The sequence below is a fragment of the Amyelois transitella genome, chromosome Z, assembly GCF_032362555.1.
Source record: "Amyelois transitella isolate CPQ chromosome Z, ilAmyTran1.1, whole genome shotgun sequence".
Taxonomy (NCBI): Eukaryota; Metazoa; Arthropoda; class Insecta; order Lepidoptera; family Pyralidae; genus Amyelois; species Amyelois transitella.
The window spans coordinates 3,104,521-3,131,671 of NC_083535.1; the positions used below are offsets into that span (position 1 = coordinate 3,104,521).

The 27,151-nt window shown below is 35.2% G+C and overlaps 2 protein-coding genes across 4 annotated transcripts in view; both read left to right on the forward strand.

Moving 5' to 3' along the window:
* The first annotated feature begins 927 nt into the window (after positions 1-927).
* On the forward strand, positions 928-16,515 carry LOC106130617 (coatomer subunit beta'). Of its 3 annotated transcripts, XM_060953611.1 has the most exons (18): positions 928-1,074; positions 1,286-1,444; positions 3,149-3,341; positions 3,722-3,870; positions 4,356-4,530; positions 5,149-5,335; positions 6,087-6,220; positions 6,523-6,822; positions 7,006-7,096; positions 9,737-9,902; positions 10,327-10,496; positions 10,719-10,887; positions 11,244-11,505; positions 11,785-11,941; positions 12,158-12,287; positions 12,701-12,882; positions 14,031-14,181; positions 15,768-16,515. In XM_060953611.1, the coding sequence occupies exons 1-18, from the start codon at positions 1,072-1,074 to the stop codon at positions 15,798-15,800; spliced, it is 2,811 nt and encodes a 936-aa protein (XP_060809594.1). In that variant the 5' UTR covers positions 928-1,071; the 3' UTR covers positions 15,801-16,515. The 3 variants fall into 3 exon arrangements, with proteins under 3 accessions (XP_060809594.1, XP_060809592.1, XP_060809593.1); XM_060953609.1 differs by lacking the exon at positions 928-1,074 and having other exon boundaries at positions 1,274-1,444; XM_060953610.1 differs by lacking the exon at positions 928-1,074 and having other exon boundaries at positions 1,274-1,444; positions 14,034-14,181.
* Positions 16,516-17,767: 1,252 nt separating this feature from the next.
* LOC106130627 (proton-coupled amino acid transporter-like protein CG1139) overlaps positions 17,768-27,151 on the forward strand; it is a 32,195-nt gene continuing 22,811 nt past the window's right edge. The window contains exon 1 of the mRNA XM_013329521.2: positions 17,768-17,913. The gene's annotated coding sequence lies outside the window, so the exon portion shown is untranslated. The remainder of the gene's footprint in view (positions 17,914-27,151) is intronic.

Below are 27,151 nucleotides of genomic sequence, written 5' to 3' on the forward strand. Positions count from 1 at the left end.
CTATGTGTGTTGTATGGGAGCTCTCCTCTAATAATAACTTTTTTTTTATTTAATTATTTATTTTAAAAGGTAATATACAAGTTAATAGGTATACTGTGAAAATTTCAAGTGTCTAAACTGTTGCCGTTATTAATATTGAGAAAAAAATAGGAAAATATCATATTTATTGCACCCTATAAATATTGAAAATGTTTAGTATTTCTTTTTTTACACAGATACAAAGATGGACAGACAGCGAGGGCTTAGTAATAGGGTAATAGTTTTTACCTTTCAGGTACATACAAAACCCAAAAATGATTTAACTATATTTATTTCCTTGTTTGTTACGAATAAACAAAAACAAGATTTACTTGACCGAAATTCTATCTGTTATTTCCCGCTATAGCACCAATTTTGTGGAAATTTTGTAAGACTATTGTTGATTACCAGAGTTTAAACATATGTACATGTGCAATTTTCTGAAACTCTACGGAATTAGTACGGGAAGAGCTACGGGTAGGTAAAAAAGTAACAAATAAGAAATCTCCAAAAGGTAATGATGATATGATTATCATATTTTTTACAATAAAAAGTCCTAATGTTAATTATATTAAAAATTTTGATCAAAATCTACTGTTCCTATACGTGCTCATTTTAAAAATACATAAGTATCTAAAAAAGTAAAATTTTTATTATATTGACGTTGGGAAGTTTGAGAGCCATTGACCCACCGAGCTGTCATTGTTTATTTTGATTTGACAATACTAGTGTTGTATATTTTCCCATTTTACCGATAATTTTAACTTGACTTCATGAATTCTCAATTTATGGTCTAATGTGTCCAAGATAAGTTTATCTTAAAATTTACAGCTCATAATTATAGCATAGTTCTTTGTTTGTGTATTGTTATGTTGTCAAATAAGCAATATTTGAAAAAAATTAAAACCGATTTACCGATAAAAGTACTGTTGCAGCCGTGAATCCGAACGCAAAAGTATTAAAAAAATTACGGTGACACGTCCACCCACCCTGTCAAACATCCACAGTTCTACTGTTTCTGCATGACAATTTTTCATGTTTTAACATTTAAAAATGGTAAGAATCATTGAAAATCTACATAAATATTATTGTCGAAATGAGTTCACGTATCTGCAAGTATTAGATAAGTCCTAACAACGTATTTGCTGGCTTGGCAGCAGTGTGTCATCATTCATGTCGGCATTCTGTCCATGTAATTTCTACACGTCTCATAAGATTAGAGTGTTGTTTAGTGTTTCTAATACGTTGTGTTCTTATGTTTCCGAAGCCGTTGAGACTGGACACCAAGAGGAAGTTAACCGCGAGGTCTGACCGAGTCAAATGCGTGGACCAGCATCCAACCGAGACATGGGTTCTCTGCTCCTTGTACAACGGAGACGTGAACATATGGAACTACGAGACTCACACACAGATCAAAAGATTCGAGGTAAATCCATCTTGCGTATAAATATGACCCTTATTCAGAGTCATAAAATTACACTTGTCAAGACCTTTATTTGGTCTTATCAATTTCCTTTACATCCCTCTTGTATACCAGTCAAATCTCATATGTTCTTTGCATATTTGTAATTGAAGTGCTCTTTGGTGTAATAGTTACACAATCTGGTATGAAATTATGTCTGACAATGACACTAAATATTGCTGATAAGTTAAAGGAATAAATACTAGTTGTTAAAAAAATATACAAGGCACAAACAAAAACAAGTAAGTATAATTTCATAATCAAATATTATGGGTACATATATTATGCAGTAAAGTAATTTTATTGCATTATAATTTTTGAATTTGTACTTATTTCATAAGTCAATGGTAATAACTGTTCATCATGTAAAAATCTTATTGGATAATAATTTTAAAGGTATTATGAGATGTCTATTTAATACCTTATATTTAAAAATCAATAGCATTTTCAAATGCAACCTGAGTTGTGCTATGCTTTTGTAGACACCCATTAAATAATTGATTTAAACCTGTTCAGCCATTTGCCTTCTTCATTAAGTCAGTCAGAAGTGAGTAAAAATTTTTCAATTTATTCAAGTTTAAATTGATCATAACAGTATATGGCAATGTAATAGAAGTAAACAATTATTACAATGACAATAATAACATCATATATGCTGTTATTATTTTATTTTCATTCAATTTGTACATCACATCACATTGGTATGGTTACCAATGGGATGTGATGCAATGTAATGAAAATAAAATAAAATATTAAAAAAATATAATAAAATGCTACAACCACAAAAAGAAAGAGAGTGAATGAACTAAATTATGTGTAAAGTATGTTGATATAAAACACAACACATTATTAAATGCCAAATAAACTTGTTACCAACAATAGGTGATTTTCTTTTGAAGCTTTATTTGTTAAATTTACCAGTCTACCTAAAACATTCATAGTCAACTGTTTAGTTTAATTTATTAATTTGTTTGATAGTCAGGCAGTTAAGTTACAAAAAAAAAAAAACAATTGATTGTGTGTTAGAGGCCCCTTTCTAGCAGAATCTGTTTAATTATCTGTTCCTTATTATTTCCTGAGTAAAAAAAACTTAGGTATATAAAGAAAGATTACTTGACTTTTATATTTGAAAAATGCTATTATGTTACATGTGTCTCTGAAATCACCCATGAGTATAAAATATTTTCTTACTATTACTTTTTAGAATTACAAATTAATAAATATTTTATAGAATTTGTATTGTGATATCAATCACTACCATATTTCTCTTCTCACACTTTTCCATGTCTGCATACTTGATTTTAGAAACAAAAAAGGAAGTCATTTTCTACTTCTTCTTTATCTTTGTGATATTCTTTATAGGGTGCCGGAATTCAAAATCTTAACACATTACACAATATTATCACAAATTGCATATCTTGCAATTGCAATAAATTCACACTTAACCACACTGGCTAAAACTTGAAAGATGTGATTTGGGATATTTAAAAGATCTATCTAACATTTTTTATAAAAAAAATTAGCACAATATCATCATGAGTTCTGATTCCACCCAATGATTCTAATCATGGGCAAAAGACGCATCTTGGCCTTCTCTCTAGAGGTGAGGATGTTAACTTGGTTAATGCCAGCAAGAAAAAGAATATTACCATGATTTCTGTCATTCAGGTATGCGATCTGCCCGTGAGAGCTGCAAAGTTCGTCCCCAGGAAGAACTGGGTTATCACAGGTTCAGATGACATGCAGATCCGGGTGTTTAACTACAACACTCTGGAGAGGGTGCACTCGTTCGAGGCTCACTCAGACTACGTCAGGAGCATCGCTGTGCATCCTACGCAACCCTACATTTTAACTAGCAGCGGTAAGTGACTTTGTGTTGTATTGTCTGTGATTTAATGTTGGACATTTAGTGTGTTTTTGTTGTTTATATCCTATTTGGGAACAAATTCCAGAGAAGCCAAAATTTTGGTGTGTCAGAAATGGAGGAAACTTGTTGATCAACTGCTTTTAGGTTTGAGCTTGGTTCAAAAAAGCTGCCAGTTGTAACCTATGAAACACTTAAATCCAGACCATAATTTAACTACAGAGAAATTAATGTGATAAAATTTCAATAGCTCTTAAGTATAAAAGTTAGGATTGCTACTAGGTTCAATGAAACTTTAAAATCTTGTGATGGTAAAACTATGTAACACCGTTTACACAAGGGAGAATGATTTTCAAATACATTATGGTTGTTGTCAGATGATCTCCTGATAAAGCTTTGGAACTGGGACCGCAACTGGGCGTGCCAGCAGGTGTTCGAGGGCCACACCCACTACGTGATGCAGATCGTCATCAACCCGAAAGACAACAACACCTTCGCCAGCGCCAGTCTTGACACTACCGTCAAGGTATGTCATGGAAACTTTATGCTTACTAATTTTATGCTAGTCGTTGTCTCTGAAAATTATTACATAATACATTTACAAAAACAATAATATCTATGCTTTTATCTTTTTTTTATGTAGAACACCTTACACCCTTACGCCCACTTCTCAATGTGTAATGCTACTGACTCTTTAAGTTGTTATAGTACAAATCTTCACATTGGTTTTTGTTTGTGTTCTAAAGCCTTTACAGCTTTGCTTCTAGTGAGGCGATAATGATGATAGAGAATAGAGTATCAGAGACCAAGTTAGCAAAACAATCCTTCAATTTTCTGGTGAAGAGTAACATAAATGCTGGTAAATTTTTAGCTAAATGAACCAATACTTTCTGCTCATTGTATGTAATCGAGATACGAATTGAGACTTGTAACTTTATGCATTCTTTTCATTATTTACCATCAGCAATACGGTCCTTTGAGAAGACCTGTGCAATATGCTATTATTTCCAGGTGTGGCAGCTCGGTTCGTCAATCTCAAACTTCACACTAGAAGGTCACGAGAAGGGGGTCAACTGCGTCGACTACTACCACGGAGGCGACAAACCTTACCTCATAAGTGGTGCAGATGACCGCCTCGTCAAAATATGGGACTACCAGAACAAGACCTGTGTCCAGACCTTGGAAGGTATTCTAAGTTCATTCGTTGAATGGATTCGTTGAAGTACAATGTAAATTATTTTTTCATGTAAACATGTGTTAGTTTTGGAGTTTTTCTCAGTTTATTACCTAAGAACATGATATTTAATACATATTTATCTCATAAAGTTTATCGGAAGATATTGCGTTTGATGGTTGTTGAGCTGAAACATATCACGGGCTCTTAATAATTCTCATTCTTAGATCATGATCATAGGCGAACCCCGGGCCCATGGACGCTTCTGGTACAAATTCCGCCTTAGAAATTTGAATGTTCTTGCATTAATTAATTGGCGCATTTTGTGCAGCGTGGTTCCCGGCATCAATAAAAAAAAAAAAAAATAGGACCATTCCATCTCTTTCCCGCGGATATCGTAAAAGGTGACCAAGACATAGAATTATAAAATTGGGATTATTTTTTTAGGCGATTAAAAACCTGTCACTATTTGCATCTAAATTCTATCATTTAGCCAAACAGTTGAATGTGGCCTTTCAGTCTGTTCTAGACAATGTATATGTATGTGTATATATGCTCCTATACTTTTCTAATAACCCATACTTGCCTGTGCCTTAAGTATTCCAATAACATTTATCTCCCATTTCCCAGGTCACAATCAAAACGTCTCCGCCGTGTCATTCCACCCCGAGCTGCCGATCTTGTTGACCGGCTCCGAAGACGGTACCATCAGGATATGGCACGCGGGCACTTACAGGCTCGAATCGTCCCTAAACTACGGTTTCGAAAGGGTGTGGACCATTTCCTCTATGCACGGTTCCAACAATGTTGCTATTGGGTAAGTGTTACTGTCATGTGTTATTGTTCCAGCGGTGACCATTGTTTAGAGAGTTTTCTGTGATATTTTTCATGTCGGCGTTAATGTAGCTTCGTTTATTGTTAACAAGTATAACATACAACATATTAGTCTATTTTAGGCAGGTAACTTGACTCAATATTTTTTTTTTTGGTATTCTCTAGTAACTAAGGAATTTACAAACAAACACACATACTTATTTATTTTCCTCTTAACAATAAGATGTACCTACATCGGTAAAAAATAATGTCTGATATGAGAATAACACATGCGAGACTTCATTTCAAATTAAAAGTACAGATGTCTTCGCATCAGCAGTGGCAAACATTCAAAGTCATTGCCGCTTCGTGATACTTGGACCGGAAATAGTTAGTTTGATAGCAGTTTCACGTTATACAACGTCCATGGTATCATTATGATAAACTGGTAAAGGGATGTTTTCGGTAAAAACGACTAATAATACTAATATTATAAAAACTAAGATATATTTTGTTTGTAATGAACAAACATAAAATCTTCTAACACAGGGCACGAAAAGACGAGAGAAAGTTTTTTTTTCATTTCCGATATATTTTTAACATTTATACATACATCAAATTACGCCACATTCCTGGGGGGTTAGACAGAGTCACATCTACCGAGCCACGACCCCTGAATACTCCTTTCGCTTCCTCCACATTCATAACTGTTCATGCAATCTATATTTTTATACAATTAAAATTTTCTTCAATAGTTACGACGAGGGGACCATAATGATCAAAGTGGGCAGAGAGGAGCCCGCCATTTCTATGGACGTGAACGGAGGCAAAATCATCTGGGCGAAACATTCCGAGATGCAGCAAGTCAACTTGAAGGCTCTGCCTGAGGGTAACCCGTAGTTTTGTTAACACTTAGAAAACCATCGAAGCATTTATAAAACTAGACTTGTGATAAAGCATTCCTCATCAATAAAATTAGATGCTGATGGGTTTTCTTCCTTAAATTTTAGGACTTGACTTAATTGATTAATTTATATCCATAAGTCATAATTTTTTTAGTATTTGAAAAATATTTTGTGCATATTTATATTGCGCAAAGAAAGTATAACTACTTATAAGAACAATAGGCTCATATCTACAAACCTGACCTTATGAGACAAAAATAATTAAACCTTATGTTATCTTCATCAGGTACAGAAATAAAAGATGGCGAGCGCGTGCCAGTGGTGGCCAAAGACATGGGTTCCTGCGAGATTTACCCACAGACGATCGCACACAACCCCAACGGTAGATTCGTCGTAGTTTGCGGCGACGGAGAATTTATCATCTACACAGCTATGGCGCTTAGGAACAAGGCGTTTGGGACTGCGCAGGAGTTCGTCTGGGCCTTCGACAGTTCGGAATACGCGACCTTGGAGAACTCCAGTACTGTGAAAGTGTTCAAGAATTTCAAGGAGAGAAAGAGTTTCAAGCCGGAGTATGGAGCTGAAGGTAAGTGTCCATTTCTTTTGGAAGATGATAAAGACATCCCTAATAAAGGGAATTTTATGTATAAACGGAATATGACTGTATAACATGTTAAACATAAACAATGCGGCACCAACCATTAACATTTTACCAATTAATGTCTTAGTACATCACAAATATATTTTAAATTTTGTTTTATTTTCTTAGGTATATTCGGTGGCTTCATGCTGGGCGTGAAATCTATCAGCGGAGTGGCATTCTCCTTCTACGACTGGGAACACTTGGAGCTGATAAGACGGTAAATATATACATAATTCTAAATGACATATATATTTTTATTGGCTGCGATAAATTCATATCCACATATTTGTGTGGGGTGTGTTCATATCCACTAATTTTTATTATTTATGTGATTTTTTTTACATATGTTTTATACTTTACTATAACAGTTACAATTTTAAAGTACAATAGACATAAATTCTAATAGCATTATCTAACGGACTACCATTGGGTTAAGCAGAGAACCTTTGTGTAGGTGATAATAAATAATGTGTTATTTCATTGTTTTTAGTAGGCTAAATTTGCTTTTGCGAATTCAAAATGTGTGTAAGGGTGTTTCGTTGTAATTAACTCAAATACTCAATCTTAGAGCCTCTTTCATTTTTTATATATTTGAGTCTGGCTATGTACAAAACAGTATAAAATCTAATATAAGAAAATAAATTAGATTTCAACTTTACACAAAACTGTTATCAGTATGTCTGAAGCCATGGGTACTACTTATAATACCGTTACTCGTTTTTCGGGTTCGATTCCCAGTGTGGGCAAATATTACTGTACTGTACTGTTTTTCACTGTCTCTAGATGTAGAAAGTATTGGTTATCTTAATAAACCAATATTTGCTTTTTTTGTGTCCTTAGCACTTACGACATAAGCTTAGAATTTATTGCGAGCTGTATGTATGTTGTTATTGGAGCGCTTTGCGGATGTTTTATATATTATGCTTCTGCGACTATTTATTGTTTATTTTATTTACACGAATGTGCTAGAAGGAGGATCATGTTTTAAGTTTGTATTTTTATCCGGCACACCATCACTACATTTCTGCATGTATGCGCTAATCTTGGAAAGATTTGAACGGATTTTGTTTGAAATGTTGCAAAATTTTCTAAGGAAGGTTTATATCATTTAATTCTGCCGGTGCCAAGCCGGGGCGGGTCGTTATTGGTTTAATATGTAAGGATGGAAAGGTTTAAATTGTAGCAAAAATTAAGGGAAACATATTTCGGATGTCGCTGCTCACATGGTGAGAAAACCTGCGTTCAGGCAACTTGATGAGCAGATGCATGCACGAAGCATGATCGAATATGGGCTTAGTTTAAACCCTTCAAAGCTTGCGAAGCTCAGATGGGAGTCAAACCTGACTTTCTCGATCCAAGATGGAGGACGCAGGCGAAACCGCTCGAAAGAGCAACGGCACACTGGGACTAACGCCAGAATGATAATGATTTTGGATGTCTAACCTAAGCTTTTTTGTACATTTCTTAAATTTATATTCATGACAAATTTAAAAACTACTGAACAGTTGAAAGATATTAGTTGTCACGAAGCTACATTACTCAGATCTAACATTCATGAATCGCAAACGAAGCGCTAAAGAATCACTTTATTTCAATTAATGTTGTTGCTTTATTCATGAGTTGTACTAAAGTCAGCCGTTGCGAATGCTGCAATGCGAGTTCATATGAGCACGGCGAATGTTTACCCAAACAATATCGCTTTGTAGCTTTTCTCGCGTGTCCGCTTCTACGTTGTTTTTTTATTGAAAATCTCATGTGAACAGTACTTTTTCCCGGATGAAAGGTTTTTTTCTTACTTGCTTATTCTCAGTACTCCTGTGTGCCAAATTTTAATGACAGTTGGCTAAGAAGATGATTTATTTTTATTAAGATATAGCATTTCACGCATTTTGAAGCTTATGTGCGTAAGCTATTGTTTTTTTGACCATGATCCTGCATTGGTTAGGTCAGGTTTTTACCCAGTGCCGTGTGGTTTTCGGCACCAATATAAAAAAGAATATGACTAATCCATCTCTTTCCCACGAATGTTATAAAAGCCGACTAAGAGATAGGCATTAACATACTAGGATAGGCGATGGGCTAGCAACCTGTCACTATAAAAATCTCAATTCTATCATTAAGACTAAAAGCTGAACGTGGCTTATCAGTCGTTACTCTGCCCCGCAAGGGATAAGGACGTGATTGATGCAGGTTTTTACACGAAGCAACCCGTCTGATCTCAGCAAACATACACCGATAATGATATAAAATAAAAGCTTTTTTGTGAAAAAAATTAGCCATGTTGAATAGTTTGTGAGGTACCATATTGAAGGAATAAATGATTATGATTAATTTATAAAAAATTAAAACAGAATACTGAACACATTACTTTGCCATATCTAAATTTAAGCGAATTTTATTTTTTTTTTGGAAAATAGTCGCGAATGTTTTGTTATTGAATGTCCTATATACATATATCTGTAAATATGAATATTTGGGTCCACCCGCAAAAAACAGGTTAATCGCGTTGGAAGTCAAATATACAAATGTTTACTGCCGTTAGTCCCATTTGCTTTCCAGTAGTCTCTTTAAGAGTGCTTCAATCAAGAATTCCGTATTTAACATGAAACGACTCCTGTAGCTCAGCTTAGATCATGGCTACACATCTAGATGTCAGAATGTGCAGGTTGCCACACGATGGTTTTCCTCACAATATGGACATCGGTTTCCAATGAATGTATATTGTCTCTGGTAGGCACAAAGCCGGTAGGATTCGAACTTCAAGAACACTTTGAAATATCTTTTAAACGGATTATCTTGTACCGAAGCTGTAGTTTACAATGCGTGTTTAACCGAGTATTTCTCCATCTATTTCTAGTATCGAGATCCAGCCACGCCACGTTTACTGGTCGGAAAGCGGCAACCTGGTTTGTCTGGCGACAGACGACTCTTACTTCGTGCTCAAATACAACGCGGCCGTGGTGACCCGCGCTCGGGAAACCAACTCCAACATTTCCGAGGACGGCATTGAGGACGCCTTTGAGGTGTGTAGATAATATGTTATGCTATTTATAAATAAAAGAAAAGTCAACCAGGCAAGCCTCTTGGGCAAAGAGGTAACTTTCTTTGCTGTGAACTAGTCCCAGGTTTGAATTATGGTTTTTACGCCTTGGATTCTGGACTTAATTGACACTATAGAAAACTTGTTGCGTTGTGAGTAAAGAAAGGGTGCGATGTTGAAGATCAGTCAAATACGAAAACAGCTCTCGTATATCGGCTTGCATAAAAAAAACAAGAGATTGAAGCTTGTTTATTTCTCGACAAGAACAAATGCGTGCGGTTAGGACAGCTATTATACCTATATACCTTATGTCTCGGCGGCGGACGCGGAACCGTGACTGCCCGGCCCATAGCATGTATGTTAATGCAGAAAGTAAAAGCCATATATGTAAATCTTAATCCTAACAGGTGGTTGGAGAAGTGAACGAGACAGTGAAGACCGGTCTTTGGGTCGGCGACTGTTTCATCTACACGAACTCCGTGAACAGGATAAATTACTACGTCGGTGGCGAGATCGTCACGATATCGCATCTCGACCACACCATGTATATCCTGGGATACGTGGCAAAGGAAAACAGGTATGGCTCTGTTTGAGATTCTGTAAATTTTTGCACATGTCTATATGGAATCTTTGTTTGTAAATGAGGAAATATCTTTGGCCACTGCAACAATTAAATAAAGAAAACCTGATGCTTATCCCTCATAATTACAATCTCCACAATCACACTAACATAATAACACATTACAGATCATAGTTGTACGAAACAAGTAACATTTTTACGAGTATCTTATCTTCACAGACTGTACCTAAACGACAAAGAGCTGAACATCGTGTCCTACTCTCTCTTGCTGTCGGTACTCGAGTATCAGACGGCGGTGATGCGCGGCGACTTCGAGACGGCCGACCGGGTACTGCCGACCATACCGCACGACCACCGTACTAGAGTCGCGCATTTCCTTGAGAAACAGGTATGTGTGTTCAAATACATGGTGAATATGTGGTATGGTTTAGTAAGTAGATGAAAATGATAGGACAAAGTGGAGATACACACATATGTCGGACACAGATATGTCGAAAAGGGAAGGCTGGACCACACACGCAAAGATCACTGAGTATTGCTATATAGAATCAAAATTTTACGACTCCTCACGACATATTTCAATCAAAGTTGCGAGAGTCACCTGAGACATCAGGGCAACTATTATGTGTATGTATTGTTCAATGACATCTTTTAACACTACGAATACGGTTAGGTTCAAACCTACTACTGTTTGCATTCTTTTAACTTCTGCCTGATTCTTGAACTTCTGAAAATTCCTTGCAGGGTTTCAAGCAACAAGCGTTAGCCGTATCCACAGAACCGGAGCACCAATTCGAGCTAGCGCTCTCCCTCGGCGAGTTACACCGTGCGAAACAACTCGCCGAAGAAGCCGCCCTGGCCGAAGGAGCACCGTCGAGGTCATCGGCCGCGAGGTGGTCGCGACTGGGGTCAGCGGCCGCGGCGGCTGCCGACACCGAACTGACCAAACTGTGTTACCAAAGCGCGCAGGATTATAGCGCGCTGTTGCTGTTTGCGGCCAGTACCGGTGAGTTCGGAATTTGAAATTGTTTTTTTTTTGTTTGTGGCCAGTTGGGGTTTTGGAGGTTTGAATTTGTTTTGTTGTTATTTGTGGTCAAATCTGGTTCTGGAACGATATATTTGGCAATGAAATCTGTTTCGACTATGCACCTATCTTTGGCAAAATCCTTTGCTTTGGGTTGGGGTAGTAATTATTAGTATCATACCAGAAAGATAATATAGAACAAATAAGCCACCACTTTCAATCTCAAATTTCAACATTAAATAAATTTTATCTTTTCCACAGGTGACAAACAGTTACTGCAAGAAGTGGCGCGGCTGTCGGCCGAGCAAGGGGACGACAACATCGCGTTCCTCTCATACTTCACACTGAACGAGTTGGACGAGTGTCTCAACTTGCTCATCAAGAGAGATAAGCTGCCCGAAGCTGCCTTCTTTGCCAGGTCACTTAATTTCCTTTCATTCCCATGGCATGTCCCCTCTCTGAAGAATTTTTAAGCGTTTAACTAAAATTACTACTCCCGTTCACACAAGATATTTTAAAAGATAAAGTGTATCTTTTTGTGTAGAAGAGAAAGTATAATTTTTCCTGTCAGTCTTTTCAAGACTTTTGGCTTTCTTTACCCGTGATTATATGTATGTATATAATCTTTCAACAGATCATACATTCCATCGAAGATGTGCGACGTAGTGAAACAATGGCGGCAATCTGTCAGCGCGAAGAACACTAAATCTGGCCAGTCGCTGGCCGACCCCGAACAGTACGAGAATTTGTTCCCAGAGTTTGCGGTGAGTGTTGTACAGTGTCTCGTCTTTTCACAAACTGAACCAGTCAAACAGTAAGAGTTAAATTATTATTCATAAAATAAAAAGAGATGGAGTTTTAAGTGGTCGCTCCACTTAAATCCACAGATAAGTGCTAGCTGTAAATATGTGAACAAATCATAGGTAAGAAAGAAGACTGATATATTATGTTTCAACCCATTGTCGACACAAAAAACTAATTTAGCGTATAGATCGACTTTGGAAATTCATGCTGGAATTAAGTATTGCACTAAAATTAAGCACTAAAAAGAATAACTGAAAAATAGTCGTACATATCTCAGCATTTTTCATTAGTATTTGAATCTGTTACGAAACTGTTTTTCCAAATAGTAAAAGAAAAAACGGCCAATATACTAATAATCTAATATCCATTCCAGGAATCCCTAGAACTGGAGAGGTTTCAGCGGGAATTCGGCTTCAAACACATGTCCCAAATGTCGAACCTACCCACAGACTCGAAAACTTGTAACATAGAGCGCGACCTAGCCGAAGAAATGGCGAACGCTATCAAACAAGGCTTGTACACACCCGGCACATCATCCTTAGAAAACGGACCAAGGTGGGTTCCTTCTACATACATACATACATAAAATCACGCCTTTTTCCCGGAGGGGTAGGCAGAGACTACATCTTTCCACTTGCCACGATCTCCTGCATACTTCCTTCGCATCATTCATATTCATAACTCTCTTCATGCAAGCTCGGTGGTTTTGGGTACTCTTGACCTGACCCTTTACCAGGACGTCCTTAATTTGATCTAGATATTCGTCAAGGCCTTCTCACTCTCCCTATATCTGCTTAGTCAACCTGCTTTCATTCATCCTCTCCACATGACCGAACTATCGTAACATTTCTTTTTCTATTCCTGTAACTACATCTTCTTTCACATCACAACATTCCTTTATCACGCTGTTCCTTATCCGGTCACTCAATTTCACACCGATCATACTCCTTAACGCTCTCATTTCCATTTTTAGTTCCTTCTAGAGGTTTCTATTCCTTGCAATAGGCATAAAAGTGAGAACTTGTATGCAATAGTGATAAAACATAAAGATCCGATCTTGTTAAAAGTAAAAGTACAGTGTAAAGCATACAAAGTTACACAAATTCACTGAGAATTCGCTCTTATTACGTCAGTTCTGTGCAGGGTAACTTGATATGCAATTGTCATAACTAACACATATAAATAACTAGCTTTTACACCCAGCTTCATCCGCGCGAATAAGCTCCATTCAAACAATCCCACGAGAACTATACTATACCAAAACGAAAAGTAATCTATGTCTCATTATACATACGTATAGTGTTAAGAACAGATAAGGATATAGGGGCAATATTTTGTACAGATCGGTTCAGTGGTTTAACTGTGAATAGGTAACAAACAAAGTCACTTACGCATTTGTAAAGTAAGTTTGAAAATTGGATAACTGTCGTACTAGAATTTACAGACACGCTTTTCCGACTCTATACTCTCTTACGTCTATTTGTGTGTTTTGGCTGCACCTTACACCGCACCGCAACGTTGCCCGTGGTCCGCTTTCCAATATACCAATCTCCACGTTGTCCATATTCCAGCGTCCTGAGTTTTACAACCATTGTCCAAGCAGGCATATCATCTTTCGCGACGTCTAAGCCAGGATATCTTAGATCTGCCCAATTTATTCCTATTGTTACATTATATATGTATTAATTATATTTATTTCATAGCAGTTCTTCCCCGACCGATGAGGACAGTGCACAGAAGACACACCAGGCGCCATCGCAACAGAATTCTAAAAGCAAAGATGCGATCGACATCATGGAAGAGATTGAGAGAGAGATAGACGGAATTGAGTTGGAGGCGAGCATCGATAGTGTGGTACGTAACATATATAACATACATGCATAAAATCCTCTTTCCGGGAGGCGTAGGCAGAGATTTTATTAACAATTGTCACGATCCTTGCATACTATATCCACACTCATTAGTTTTTTTCTGTTTAGGGTGCTTTTGATCGAACGTGGTACCTTCATAAATAAATATATAAAATCCCGCCTCTTTCCTAGAGGCGTCAGCAGAGTTCATAAATTTGTCCACATCCCACGATCCATAATTGCGTATTTCGCTTCATTTTCATTACTCTTTTTATGCGAGCATGTCAGATTAGGGTACTCTGTACCTTTCGTGGTACGTTAGTACGTGTATACGTAGAACCACGACCCTTTTCCGGAATGGTAGGCATATACTACAACTTTCCACTTGCCACGAATCCAGCAAATTTCCTTCATGTGTGTAATAGACTTGCTTGTCGTCGGAATATCCAAATTAGTTCATTAGCTGACGCCCATTACAAAACAGTGGTCTTACACTGATGTACGAGTAACTATCTAACCTTCGATTATCAGCCCCCTGGCTTTTTTGCATCTTCTTCTGTATGAGTCCAGGGCCCGCCAGTGCCAATCGTTAATTGGACTTAAAGTCTGACCTCTGCTGCATTTGCAGGGAAATCTAACTTATATTGGATCATGTTTACACATCCACTTGCCTGATTGTGCATGTTTCCTCACATTATTTCCCCGTTAGAGCATTTATTAATATTCATGTTTATTTCAACTCATAAAAAAGTAATGTACCACACTGAATCCTGTAGCTTATAAGTCTTACCTAAACCACTTGTTTACTGACTCTTTCAATCATTAACCTAACCATATAACTTATAAAATACAAAAAAGCATGTTAATAATTATTATGTAACGTATGTAATAGTATATTAGGATTCTTATTATTTGAATGTGAACATTATAGTATGTTCTGTTTTCTTTTTTCGGTATACTAAGGAAAGAGAAAGAGGTAACCGGCCTATGGCTCAAGTAGATAGCTATATTTTTGGATAACATCACACAAGTGTCGATCTCACTTCGTATGTAGCTCAAACTGTGTAATTAGTCTCGTACATATTTATTTATTTTATTCATTAATTTCACATTCAAGCTTTTCTTAAGCGAGTCTTTGGATAAATTCAGTAGTTCTGCTTTCAACGACGCCAGGTCAGGTCAAGGGGCATTTTTGATTGACCGATTGATTAATTTCTTGCTCCTGGCTTTGTTCTGGTTACATCATCACCATTCTGGAGAGGAGTCCGGGGTACTCCCTCCTTTTCGTACTAAGCCTTACCGATACCTTACCGATTAACCGCCGACCCTCTTGATTAATGATTAACTATTCATCTATAGTATGTAGTATCGTTGAATCATTACCTTGCACCTAACACGAAGCATTTTGGCTAGCTTAATTTATATTCAAACGTCACTCTCTATATTAGAAACAGGGTTATATTAACTTTCTCATGGGGATGGTCAGATAGTGATGATGTATCAATTAAGAACTGGAATTCTAATTACTTTGTTTTTTTTTCTTATTTATTGTTTTATATATTCTTACTGTTATATGTCTTTTTGTTCCAGGATTTGTCGGATGAAGCAGATTTGATGGACTAAGTCTATTAGTGTATTTAGATTTTTTATTTTATATTATTACGATCGTGAAAACTATGTATTTCCTAAAGTGCTAATACGTTTTAAGATTAAAGTATTATACATATTTCCTCGCCGAAGTTTCCTTTTCTTTGAATATGTATCTCTGTACAAATCACATTTGAGTGTAATGTAATCTTAACGTCTATCTTTAACGATAATAAATTAGCCTCAATAACGATTGTATAAATAGCTAAACGTGTTTGTAGAGGGGGCGGCATTTGAGAACGCAAAATATGGCCGGTTTTATACGGGGCGTCCCTTTATATGAAAATCGTCGCACCGTGTAAACCAACCTCTACTTAATATGTATGCATAGGATTAAGAAAAAGTTTTATTTAATTTCATTAATTATATTTTATTACAAGACATTTTACCAGTAACTGATATGGAATAATATAATATTACGGTGAAACGCTGCTGATAGCTAAATAAATAATGTAAAAATTGCATTTGTTTCTTTTGCTAGACCACGAAGTTAGCCGTATATTGTAAAAAATTCACTGTGAAATGTTTAAAATTTTATTCAGTTTCATTTATCAGACCAGCCTTAGTATTTATATTGAATTTGTTAGGTTAATATATGTATAGTGTTTGGTATAATATAGAATGTTTGGTACTTCGTTACAAATCCATTTATCACGGAGTTTTCTCGATTAAATGAAATTATACAAAGGTCTGTGTGTGTGAATTTAATTTAATATAATATCCATTTAAATTTCGTAGATATGATCCCAAATTCTCTGCTTTGAAGGCAGATGTGTTTCAAAATTACAAAATGTTTCATGGGGTTGCTTGCGACCACCGTGACCATAAGGGCCTTCGGATGTATTCAATGAAACCACGGCATCATGATAGTGAGGATGACTCTTAAGGGGCCGCTCAACACCAGGTAGTATGAGACGCATCGCCTATTGTAAATATTCGCGACTTCGATATAGAACTAAGCCGGTAGAAACAATATTGCATAATTAGTACAAGATGTTCCTTGATTGAAGTCCGCCACAAAGTTAATCCTAAATTTCTAACATGCTTCACTATTTTTAAAGAAGATCGTTGAATGATGAACATGAAAATTGACGTCCTGTCTTAACATTCTTAACAAAACTGCATGTTAACTTTCATGCTGTTATAACCAATTCCCGAGCTTCAACTGTGAAAGCAATTGATAATACGCTGTTTGTCTTTCCATACAGATTCTTCAATAAACCCTTGGCTGAGTTATCAAGCGCATTTTAATATCTAGAGTTTATCAAGCCTTGCTATTCAAAATTATGAAATAGTGAAATCTTCATTTCAGATATATGAAGATAAATAAACGTGCAATAACTCTATTGTATATCTTGCACTTGGCCATATTAAAGATTAGAGAGATATTTAGATATACAGTCAACAACAGCTTGTATGTAATCTTTCATCTTTTGTTTTTGTAGACAAATAGACATACGGCACAGAAATTCGAATTATCTGATTTTTGTGCATACAGCCCCTCTTACAAACTTGAAACTCCGACAAAGACTGGATTAGTTGAAGAGAGTTGCTGGAAAGCGGACCCAGGGCCTCATATCAACACCATTAATCCGCTTTAGAAATTGTGTAGTGTATTTGTTTTTAATTACTTTATTAACAGTGATTATGGTTTTGTAATAAAAACAATATATTTTTAAATTTTCTTTGAAATTACTGAACCCATTTTTACAAACAACAATAATTTGAGTCGGTTCACAGCTATCAAACGATTACCTGCATTCATTTTAAGCTCAGTTGCCGTCGCTAATTGTATTTACGTATTGGCTATTGTTACGTTTGCGAGATCGTAAAAAATACAGCAGAATGTCCGTGCGATTCGCATACAATAAGTAGCTGTTAATGAGTTACGTTTATCCGCCGTGCTGTGAACGCGGAACCTAGCACAGAGTGAGGTAGATAGCGGCGTGCAGTGTTCTGTGTGGTGCTGAGAGCTGACCAAGGCCCAGCAGCCAGCAGTCTGCCGCGGCGACAGTCGTCAAACTAACGCGAGAGCCGTGCACGCGCCGCCCCTCCCAGTGACGAGATTATAACGAAACGACTGACAATAGTAAGTATTCGAAAAAACTTGTAAAAAGTATGTCTTCCCTCTTCCGGCTCGGCGATTTTATTGCGATTGAATGACTTATTTGGGATTGTATTTTTTTTTTATTATACTTCTTATTTTATAATATTGCATTAAGTATTTAATTAAGAATTGAATAAAAAGTGCTGTAGTGGTATGTGTTGCGCCGACGCACTTTTTCCCTTGATATTTGGTAGTGCAGGTTGACCAGATGATTCTTGATTTTTACGACAAATAATTGACATATTGCATTAATAATTATCTTAGAAGAATTAATAAGCAAACATATTCGTGAGGCATTCGTGAAAATTTTACCTATAAACACTTACAATATTTTTTTACATAAAAGTAATAATTTTTTTTTCGTGGTTAAATACCGTGAGGACTTTGATACAAGCGGATATAAACCTCTAATATACGAGTAAATGTACCCCGATATAATTTACCTGTTGCGCTAACTGCATATAAATTGACCGGCTCTGCCAAGACTTCAACGAGACGAAAGCGAGGTGACAAACTTGTCGGCCTCTATGGCGTAGTGGTTATTTATTTTCCTCTAAACAAATTCGTAGGTTCGATTCGTGGTCAGATTAAAATATTTTTATTCTAGGTATATTGATTTGGATCTTGAATGTTTATTTATGTGTAGGTATGAATTTGTTATAATCGTGGCTTACTCTGTGTCATTTTTGTTTAGAATATCTATGTGAAATTTTCATTTCGTATTTAATATTTTTTAAAACTTTATTGCATCTTAAATGTACAATAGGTGGAATAGCCATAGGGTTTCATTCATTACGTATAAATGTTCTGTCTCATTAAACGATATTACGATTTTTGCTATTTGAAACAGATTCGCTTGAACTAGTACCACCTATTAGAATAATTATATTCATTGTAAAAAACGAAGAGATATCGACTTCTGCTTCTTACATTTAGTCTCAAACACTTCATCGTGGGCACGGTCTTGGATATTCAGTCTGAATTCATAATATCCATTTGGTTTATACCCATGCATTGTTTAGAAGAAAAGCCAAGTATATTCTAGTTTAAAAAAATATAATTCGGATATACCTATTGCGAAAATTTTCCTCATTTCGAAAGAAGTTCCACATTTCCCTTTATTTAAATATACTTATGCTTACCGCCTGTTATTACAAAATAACAGACATAAATTGTGGTGGAAGTCACGACCACGAGTCTCTTAATTTAATTTATAGAAAACTCAATTCTTTTTTTGAATCAGTAGGTAAAGTGTACTTATTTAGGGTACATTATTTTTATTTATTACCAATGCACTTGCGGTGAAAACATCGCGTGGAAACCGACACATTCAGCCAACGAATCCGGGGGTGTAATGAAGAAAAGTCATACCTATTTACTACGAGTGTTTGTCCTTGGCTGCTCCCGTGAAAATTCCCAGAGATAAAATACCTTATGTTTTACATCGGGTACTTGGACTTATCCTTACAAAATATAAAAATCTAATCTAAATAAAAGTTAAGCGTTGTAACCTTGAAAGTGTAACAAACGGACTTTCGCATTCATATTATATGTATCATATATGGATTCTTAATACACTCACGCACAGATTATTAATTTTAAGGAGCCAACAGACTAATGTGATATCTCTGTACCTAAATACTGACAAAGTGTCTAGTAAATATCGTAGCGAATCTTATTGAACAGTATCTAAGTATGTCACGGCTTTCAGGTTTTTATGCGCACAGACAGATAGAAAATTAATTGTTTTTCTCTTTCTCTATATCAAGATAGAAATTGGAATAAAAATATAAAAAATTATGCCAATTTGTATTTGAAACTTTAAATTATACTCTTGCATAGCATCCTTTTATGTTACTTATTCTTTTTTATATTTCACAGCCAATTTATTGTCGTACTTTTTTCATAAATGGTTTCATTTTCAAGTTTCTTTCCAGTTCGATTAGACTCCCTTTTGCCAAAAAGGTCGTAAAATTTTATCTAAAAGCTATTCTATTAATAATTTAAAACTAGGCAAAGGTGTGTTGAGACAGCCCCAAATTAAAAGTGGTATAATATATAGCAGACCTTTTTCGTGAATGTGGTCACGTAAAAACGTAAACAAAAATAATTTAATTTAAGTATATGATTCTTTCTTTCGCATTTTTATATTTTGAGCTGCTACCCGCGTTTGTGCTTACTCTGCGGAATTTTGCACTAATAAGTATTCAAGGTTTTGTCTCTCAGGTCCAATCTATGAGGTACATTGCCGAAATTTATCTAAATCACTTCCTTATTATAGATTAAGACGCAGCTTTATTAATATTATTCTATTTTATTGAACTAGCTTCACCTTTTATTTATTTAATGTTGTCCAAGTATTAATCTGTAAATGTAGGTAGATTTATTTTTATTTCTTTACCCAATTTTTTACTATTTTTTTTTTGTTAAAACAGTCATTATAGTAGTCATTACAATGAAACAGGCTTAAATAAATATTCGCAAGACCAAAAATGACCATTAAATTTTCAATGTCATTTGCTGAAGAGACTTACTGTTTACTTTTACAATACGGGCATTAAATTTTGCATAAGAAGATGCAAAGCTATATCTTGTATAATATATTGTTTGCATCTTATTAAAATACAAATGGAATATTTGGACCACACTTTTGGGTACAATAACAGGAAAATATATTCTCTCTATTAATACCTACCTACTTATTCCGTCAACCTTTATCGAAAATCGAAATAGATTCGCCCATTTTGATTTTCACCAAAATTTTTTAGCGTTTGATCTGGTACGTTTACCCTGAGGAAGAGTCTTGAATCCGGGTAGGTACTATCTTTGCCGGGAGAGTTAATTTTTTTATTATATATCTTACGATATTCACAATAAAGACAAGGAATTGTTATAGGCTGTACCTACAGTACTGGTCCTTGTTTGAAGGAAACAAAAATCGACAGAGGTCCCGGTTGCATCCTCACGTCTCTGCAGATGAGCCCAGGGTATCCTATGGCGGATCATGGTAACGAGAAGGTTTCCTCGCAATGTTTTCCCTCGCCGTAATAGACGCCCTTAAATTACGAGCATAAATAAAATTCACTACTACTAAGTTGTATATCAGTCGCCGGCAGATAAATCTATAGCCATACGAAGGTTGTGCAATACCTGCTAAGCTCGTACAAATATATGTGAAGGTAAAATTCCTATTTATTTTTCCATGCATAATTTTGAATGACATCAATTATACACGTGATAATGTACCTTTAGTTGTAATACGGATAGCAACAATTGATGTTTATTCCATAGTTCCGTATTATGTACAGTTAAAAAGGTCAGGTCAAGAGTACCCTGTACCGACGAGTTCACAAGAGAGTAAAGAATTGGTTGGACTTGTGGCAAGTGAAAAGATGTAGTCGCTGCCATTCCCTAGCAAAAAAACGTGGTTATATATGTATAAAAATACGTATATTTTAAAGTTTCATTATCGACTCTGTTTTATCCGCGATGTCATTTTTTTTCTGTGTCGATATCCAACAAAAGTACTACACTGTATTTTTATATCTAGAAGGTACTACGTGATTAAGTACTCATAATACCTAATTCTGTGATAATAACCGACGTGTAATTAGGTACGTTAGGGGAAATCCAGTCTCTGACTACCCTTTTAGGAGACAGGCGTGATGGTGTATATATGTAATAAGGTACAACGGAGATTCAGCATGGGGAAAATAAAATTTCTGATATTTACATACATTTTTCTTTCCTATTTGTTTTATTCATAATGATAAGAAAATATAATATCTACATAGCAGAAGATTGTTGTAGAGACTGCGGTCGGGTTGAAATTCCATCTTTTGGTGATATACATATTTATCTAAATTTTCCTTACCTAGTACCATAGTTTCCATATCAATGAAGGATTATTACCTTTTTATGTAACATTAGAAATATACAGTTTGAAACTAGATAAAATATTGCAATGCAAAAAGTTAAATTATACTTATTTAGCAGATCACTTGTAAAAGCTGTCACGGATTTATTAAATTGGGTAACTATCCTTGCGAATCTTTCGAAAAAATTTAATTGGATACTGAAAAGCCGAAAATCACCGGTAAGTAGGTATGTAATTTCAAGAAATATAAAGTATATACATAGTTAGATGTATTCCGTACCTAATTTGAAGTCTCCAAAAACATTTGTCTCAATAATGGCCGTGAATCCCAACCACAGCAGTTCGCAATTTAAACAACATTAAGATAAGGAAGTGTCTACCTAAATCTGAGTAGAATATAATTTTGGAAGTATAAATGTACATAATACCTATGTACACGCATCTGTCGGTATAAATACGTAAATGGCGGCAGGGTTTGTCTCGTTATACCTTTGCTTGGGTAACTTTATATTTTAATGGACGATTTATTAAATAATACACAATCATTTTCAGTAGAACCAAAAGAGTACGTAAAAGGTATTTGTAACTACCTACACTTAAAAAATTAGAATCATAGTTTATGGACTTGGATGAAGTTTAGTAGCATAATCATCATTTCCCATTAGATATCACATATGAAAATATAAGCAAAACTATGATTAAGGCACAAAAATATGGGACTTCATCTCGCTTTCTCTCATTATAGATTGTTCGGGGTTTAATACAGACAGCATTAAAAACTGATACAATTTTCATGATATGATAAATTTGGTAAAATATTTTAATGAGACACCATACTTCGTGACGGGAATAACCTTGAATACTCTGTATAAGGAAAATGTTCAACGAACTGTTTTTTTTTATCAGCACACTGAAAATCATCTAGTTCGCTTCTGTTTTGATTTCTAGATGTCAAATGTTTATAAACATACAACTTTACAATACTACGTTACTATGATATGACTGCATTCCGATTCATATTACAGTCTTTGATTTACGATAAAACGGCTTGTAGAGTAAGTTTTGTTAGTTTTAACTATTTCGTTCATTTTTGTATAATAAATGTATCGGTAGTAATAAAGCGCCGGTGAAAGAGTCGAATTTGGTAAAAATAAGATATTATAAACGTCGATACTTGTAGATAACGTGTTATATACTAGAAGTAGAATAAAGTTCAAAGACTTAAAAAAAACTTCGTCTCTCAGAGTATAATTTAACTTATTTATATAGAGTTAACTTACGAAGTTGGCTCTGTCAACCCCGCAACGGATATAGACACGTGTAATAAAAACAAAGTGTACCAGTTACCAAAAATATGTATGGAAAATTTACTATAATATGATTTACACATTACACATATTATTTATTTTTCAACAAAAAGTCTTATAATAATAATGGATGGATGATCCCACAAGGCGGAGGTGTCATAGTAATTTTCCCGCTGTTTACGAGATGATTAAGGGAATTACACCTCATTGTGGTCTAGTAGGATAATGTAATCATGGGACCTTGAGATGCCAAATCCGCTTCCAGAGAAAATTACCTATTTAACGAGTTTTACGACTTCTTTTTACGCGAGTGTTCAGCAGCGGAGTTTTATGTTTACAATTTATAGATTTGGTTTTAATCATCAGGCTGAAAAGCTTTCCCGTGTAAAACCTGTCAGTTTACTACGTCCACTGCTTAATTAACATGTTATTAAAGATCTCATTAGTAAAATAAAGTTCTGTATTATCAAATAATAGTTAAAAATATCGTTCGCTGACGTACAAGAGATTCGTCTCTCGCCCGGAGGCTCTATAAAAGGTCTTGCTTCTTGGGTAAATATCTATATGTCTTTAACCCGAGGGATGATCATTTTTCGAGGGAATGCGGGCATTCCCTCGAATGCCCGCATTCCCTCGAATGCCCGCATTCCCTCGAATAGATATAATAGAATCATAGAAGTCTATCTATAGATATCTCATCTAGTTATTCTAAGATTTAGCCGTTTTTTTTAATATACTTCATTATTTATTAGGTAATGACATAACGTATCCTTTTCCATAAAAACAGTTGTTATAATAGATTTTCATTGTACACATAATTATTTAATTTCAGAAATAAATTCAGAAGGATTTATGCAAAAATTTCAGTAATAACTGAATGAGAGTCTGTCTTGTTACTATTATTATTATTGCAAAGAAAATAGCAAATAATTTTTAATACTTTAAGCGAAAATAATTGCATTACAATTTTTATGTGTTGTTTCGGTACACTTAATTTGTATGGAAATTGCGAATGGATCGTGTGACGCGATTACACTTTAAAGTACTTACTTGCCTAGGTAAATGCAGTTAAGTATATACATATTTCGTGACCTTGCCACTACTAACATGACCTTTACCTACAAGTCGGGGTCAGCCTGACCACTGACCTCACCGATATTGTCAAGCTAGACCGTATAGGCGCGATTGGTTCGATTCGCATTTGGCCTAAACAATGGTATTTGCGATACGTTTAAATCGCGATTGGTCCAAATTTCGATGACACTCACTCGTCGCTCGCACTTTATCGTTCTTGACACTAAATAACATAACAAATGTGAAATCGAATATTTCTATTGAATATACCTATATGTTATACGTAGGTTTGTTAAAGTATCTTGTGACCAGAACATTAGCGAGCGAGCGAGCGATGAAACTAAATAATTGGCCTTTGGACAAATCGCCACTTGGATAAATAGGTAACGAATAAGTCCGAAGGCGTCTAAAGAGTCAAAAGGCTCCTGAATAGGGCGACGAAGTTAAACTTACTTCATGATTTTAATTTTCAGTTTTTATTTAAATATTTTAGGCAGATATAGCTGGCAATCTCATCAGCGGGACCAGCATTGCATGCGCGACGGCATTTTTTATCACGCATTAACCTATCACTGTTTCATGACATAATAAAAAACAAAAAATGATAGTTTATCGCGCAATAAAATCTGCGTCGCGCGTGCCATGCTATCCCTGGTAGTCTTGCCAGCCATCAGCTAGACACATTCATGTCGTTTTTTGTATTACAGGTAAAACTTTATATTATATATACAACTAGCTGACCCGGCAAACGTTCTTTTGCCATATAAATATTTGTTTTGTAATCTGTAGTAAAAAAAAAAAATTAAGGGTGGACAGCCCTTAACACTAAAGGGTATAAAAATTGATGTTGGCCGATTCTCAGACCTACTCAATATGCTAACAAAATTTAATGAGAATCGGTCAAGCCGTTTCGGAGTACGAGAACGAACATTGTGAACATTAAAGATTAAAGCACTATTTGCTTCTTATGCTGTCTTCATGCGACACCCCTATAAAGTAATATCTTAATCCACTATCCCGGAACATCTTGAATTTGTATTATTTATATTTCACAATATAAAGCAAACTCTACCTTCGCACTCGAACGATAAGATCTTACACCGAGTAAGTAGTTATATTTTATGGCAGTAATTTTTTTATAGACATTCTTGTATTTTAATTCAGAGGTAAATGAAATTGTATTGTCCAAAGTAAAGATATATAATTATTACACTTATTATCCTTTGTTCTTTTCTGCAAGTATTACTTTACAACTTGTGTGCAACACGTGTATTTTATCATTTATTCGGTTTATTTATTGTTTGTGTGTGATTCCTGGTACCAAAAAAAAAAATAATAGGACCACTCCATCTCTTTCCCATGGATGTTGTAAAAGGTGATTAAAGGCTAGGCTTATAGACTTGGGACTCTTCGTTTAGATGATGGGCCAACCAACAACCTGACACTATTTGAATCTCAATTCTGTCACATCTGAACGTGGCCTATCAGTCTTTTAAGGCCAACGGGCTCTACCTAGACGTGATTATTTGTATGTTTTTATCTGTCCAGTGTACTATTTTGTTTGTATTTTAGAAAAAAATGTAATTCCAAACACAAACAACCTTTGCCCGCGACTGCTACAGCGTTAAATCTTCGTCGTATGTCTCAGCTATATATTACTGCAAAGTTTCACAAAAATGCGTTACGTAGTTTTTGCGTGAGCGAGTAACAAACATACGTCCTTACAAACTTTCGCATTTGTAATATTAGTGAGATTTACAATTAAAGAGAACCTAGAAAGAACTATCTGTTTATCTCAATATCTTTTATTTACATTCATCATTGCTTGCTTATCCGTCTGTATGTAGATATTAAATAAAAGATTGACATATTTGTGTCATGTCGTTTTTATCACAATTTGTTAGAATGGTTTATCATTTCACGTGAATCCGCACGTGTGGCACTTTCTTTTTCCTGATTTTGAAGATTCCATCTTAAATTTTACTTTTAATTATTAGAAAATGCGCTGTATATTGCATAGACACAAGCTGCGCCCCGGGACTTCGCTCCCGGGAGTATTTCTGGATTAAAAGTACTTTATATTGTTATTCCAGGTTATACTCGACCAGTGTACTATATTTCATCAAAATCTGCCCAGTAAATTTGCGTAAAAGTGTAACAAACACATATCCATTGTTTTACCTTTCACTACCCAAAGATTGGCTGGAAGAGATCGCTTAGCGATAAGTCTGCCTTTGCTCAACGTAGGTATTCGTAATGTATGCTTCTACTACATATGTATTTTTTTATGGGCAATAAAGATAATTTGTATTGTATTGTGTCGTATTTTATCCACACATAATTACAAATTTTCCCATTTACAGTATCGATAGGTTATGTTTTCTATAAAATATAGATATAAAATATCTTGTCTTTTGCGATTGTCAAGATATCATTTTATTACATACATTACGGCGCTAACTAGAGAAACAATGGCTCTACAATCATTGTCCTAACATCTTCACACATTTCAACGGCCCATTGTTCTACGCACAGATTTCGATAGACATTGATTCTGGTCTAAGAGGCGGCTACAAATATTTTTCTACTTTACGGCATAGGTTACAACAATAATAATAATAAAAAAACCTTATTGCCTTTGAATCTAATTAAAAATAAAATTACCATAATGCGTTTGTCCATTTAATTAAATTCAGAACTGAAATAAATAAAGCTTACAGTATAAAAAGCATGAGGCTGAGAATAAAACTAATGCTATTTCGATTGTTTGAATTAATAATACTGAAACATTTATATATAATATTATATCAAGTTGATTACGTGCTTCACATATAAGGATACTTCAAATATATGTATGTCAATCAAAATGTTTGTGTCATAGAGATATTATGACTAATATTATTGAAGATATAATACTTATAAACTTTGTATGGTATCTGATGCCAAGTAAACCATTGCATCC

Coding starts and splice junctions, on each gene's coding strand:
- LOC106130617 (XM_060953609.1), top strand. CDS start 1,274: ATGTTTCCGAAGCCGTTGAGACTGGACACCAAGAGGAAGTTAACCGCG. Junction 4,531..5,148: donor CTGTGTCCAGACCTTGGAAG/GTATTCTAAGTT, acceptor CCCATTTCCCAG/GTCACAATCAAAACGTCTCC. Junction 6,823..7,005: donor GCCGGAGTATGGAGCTGAAG/GTAAGTGTCCAT, acceptor TTATTTTCTTAG/GTATATTCGGTGGCTTCATG.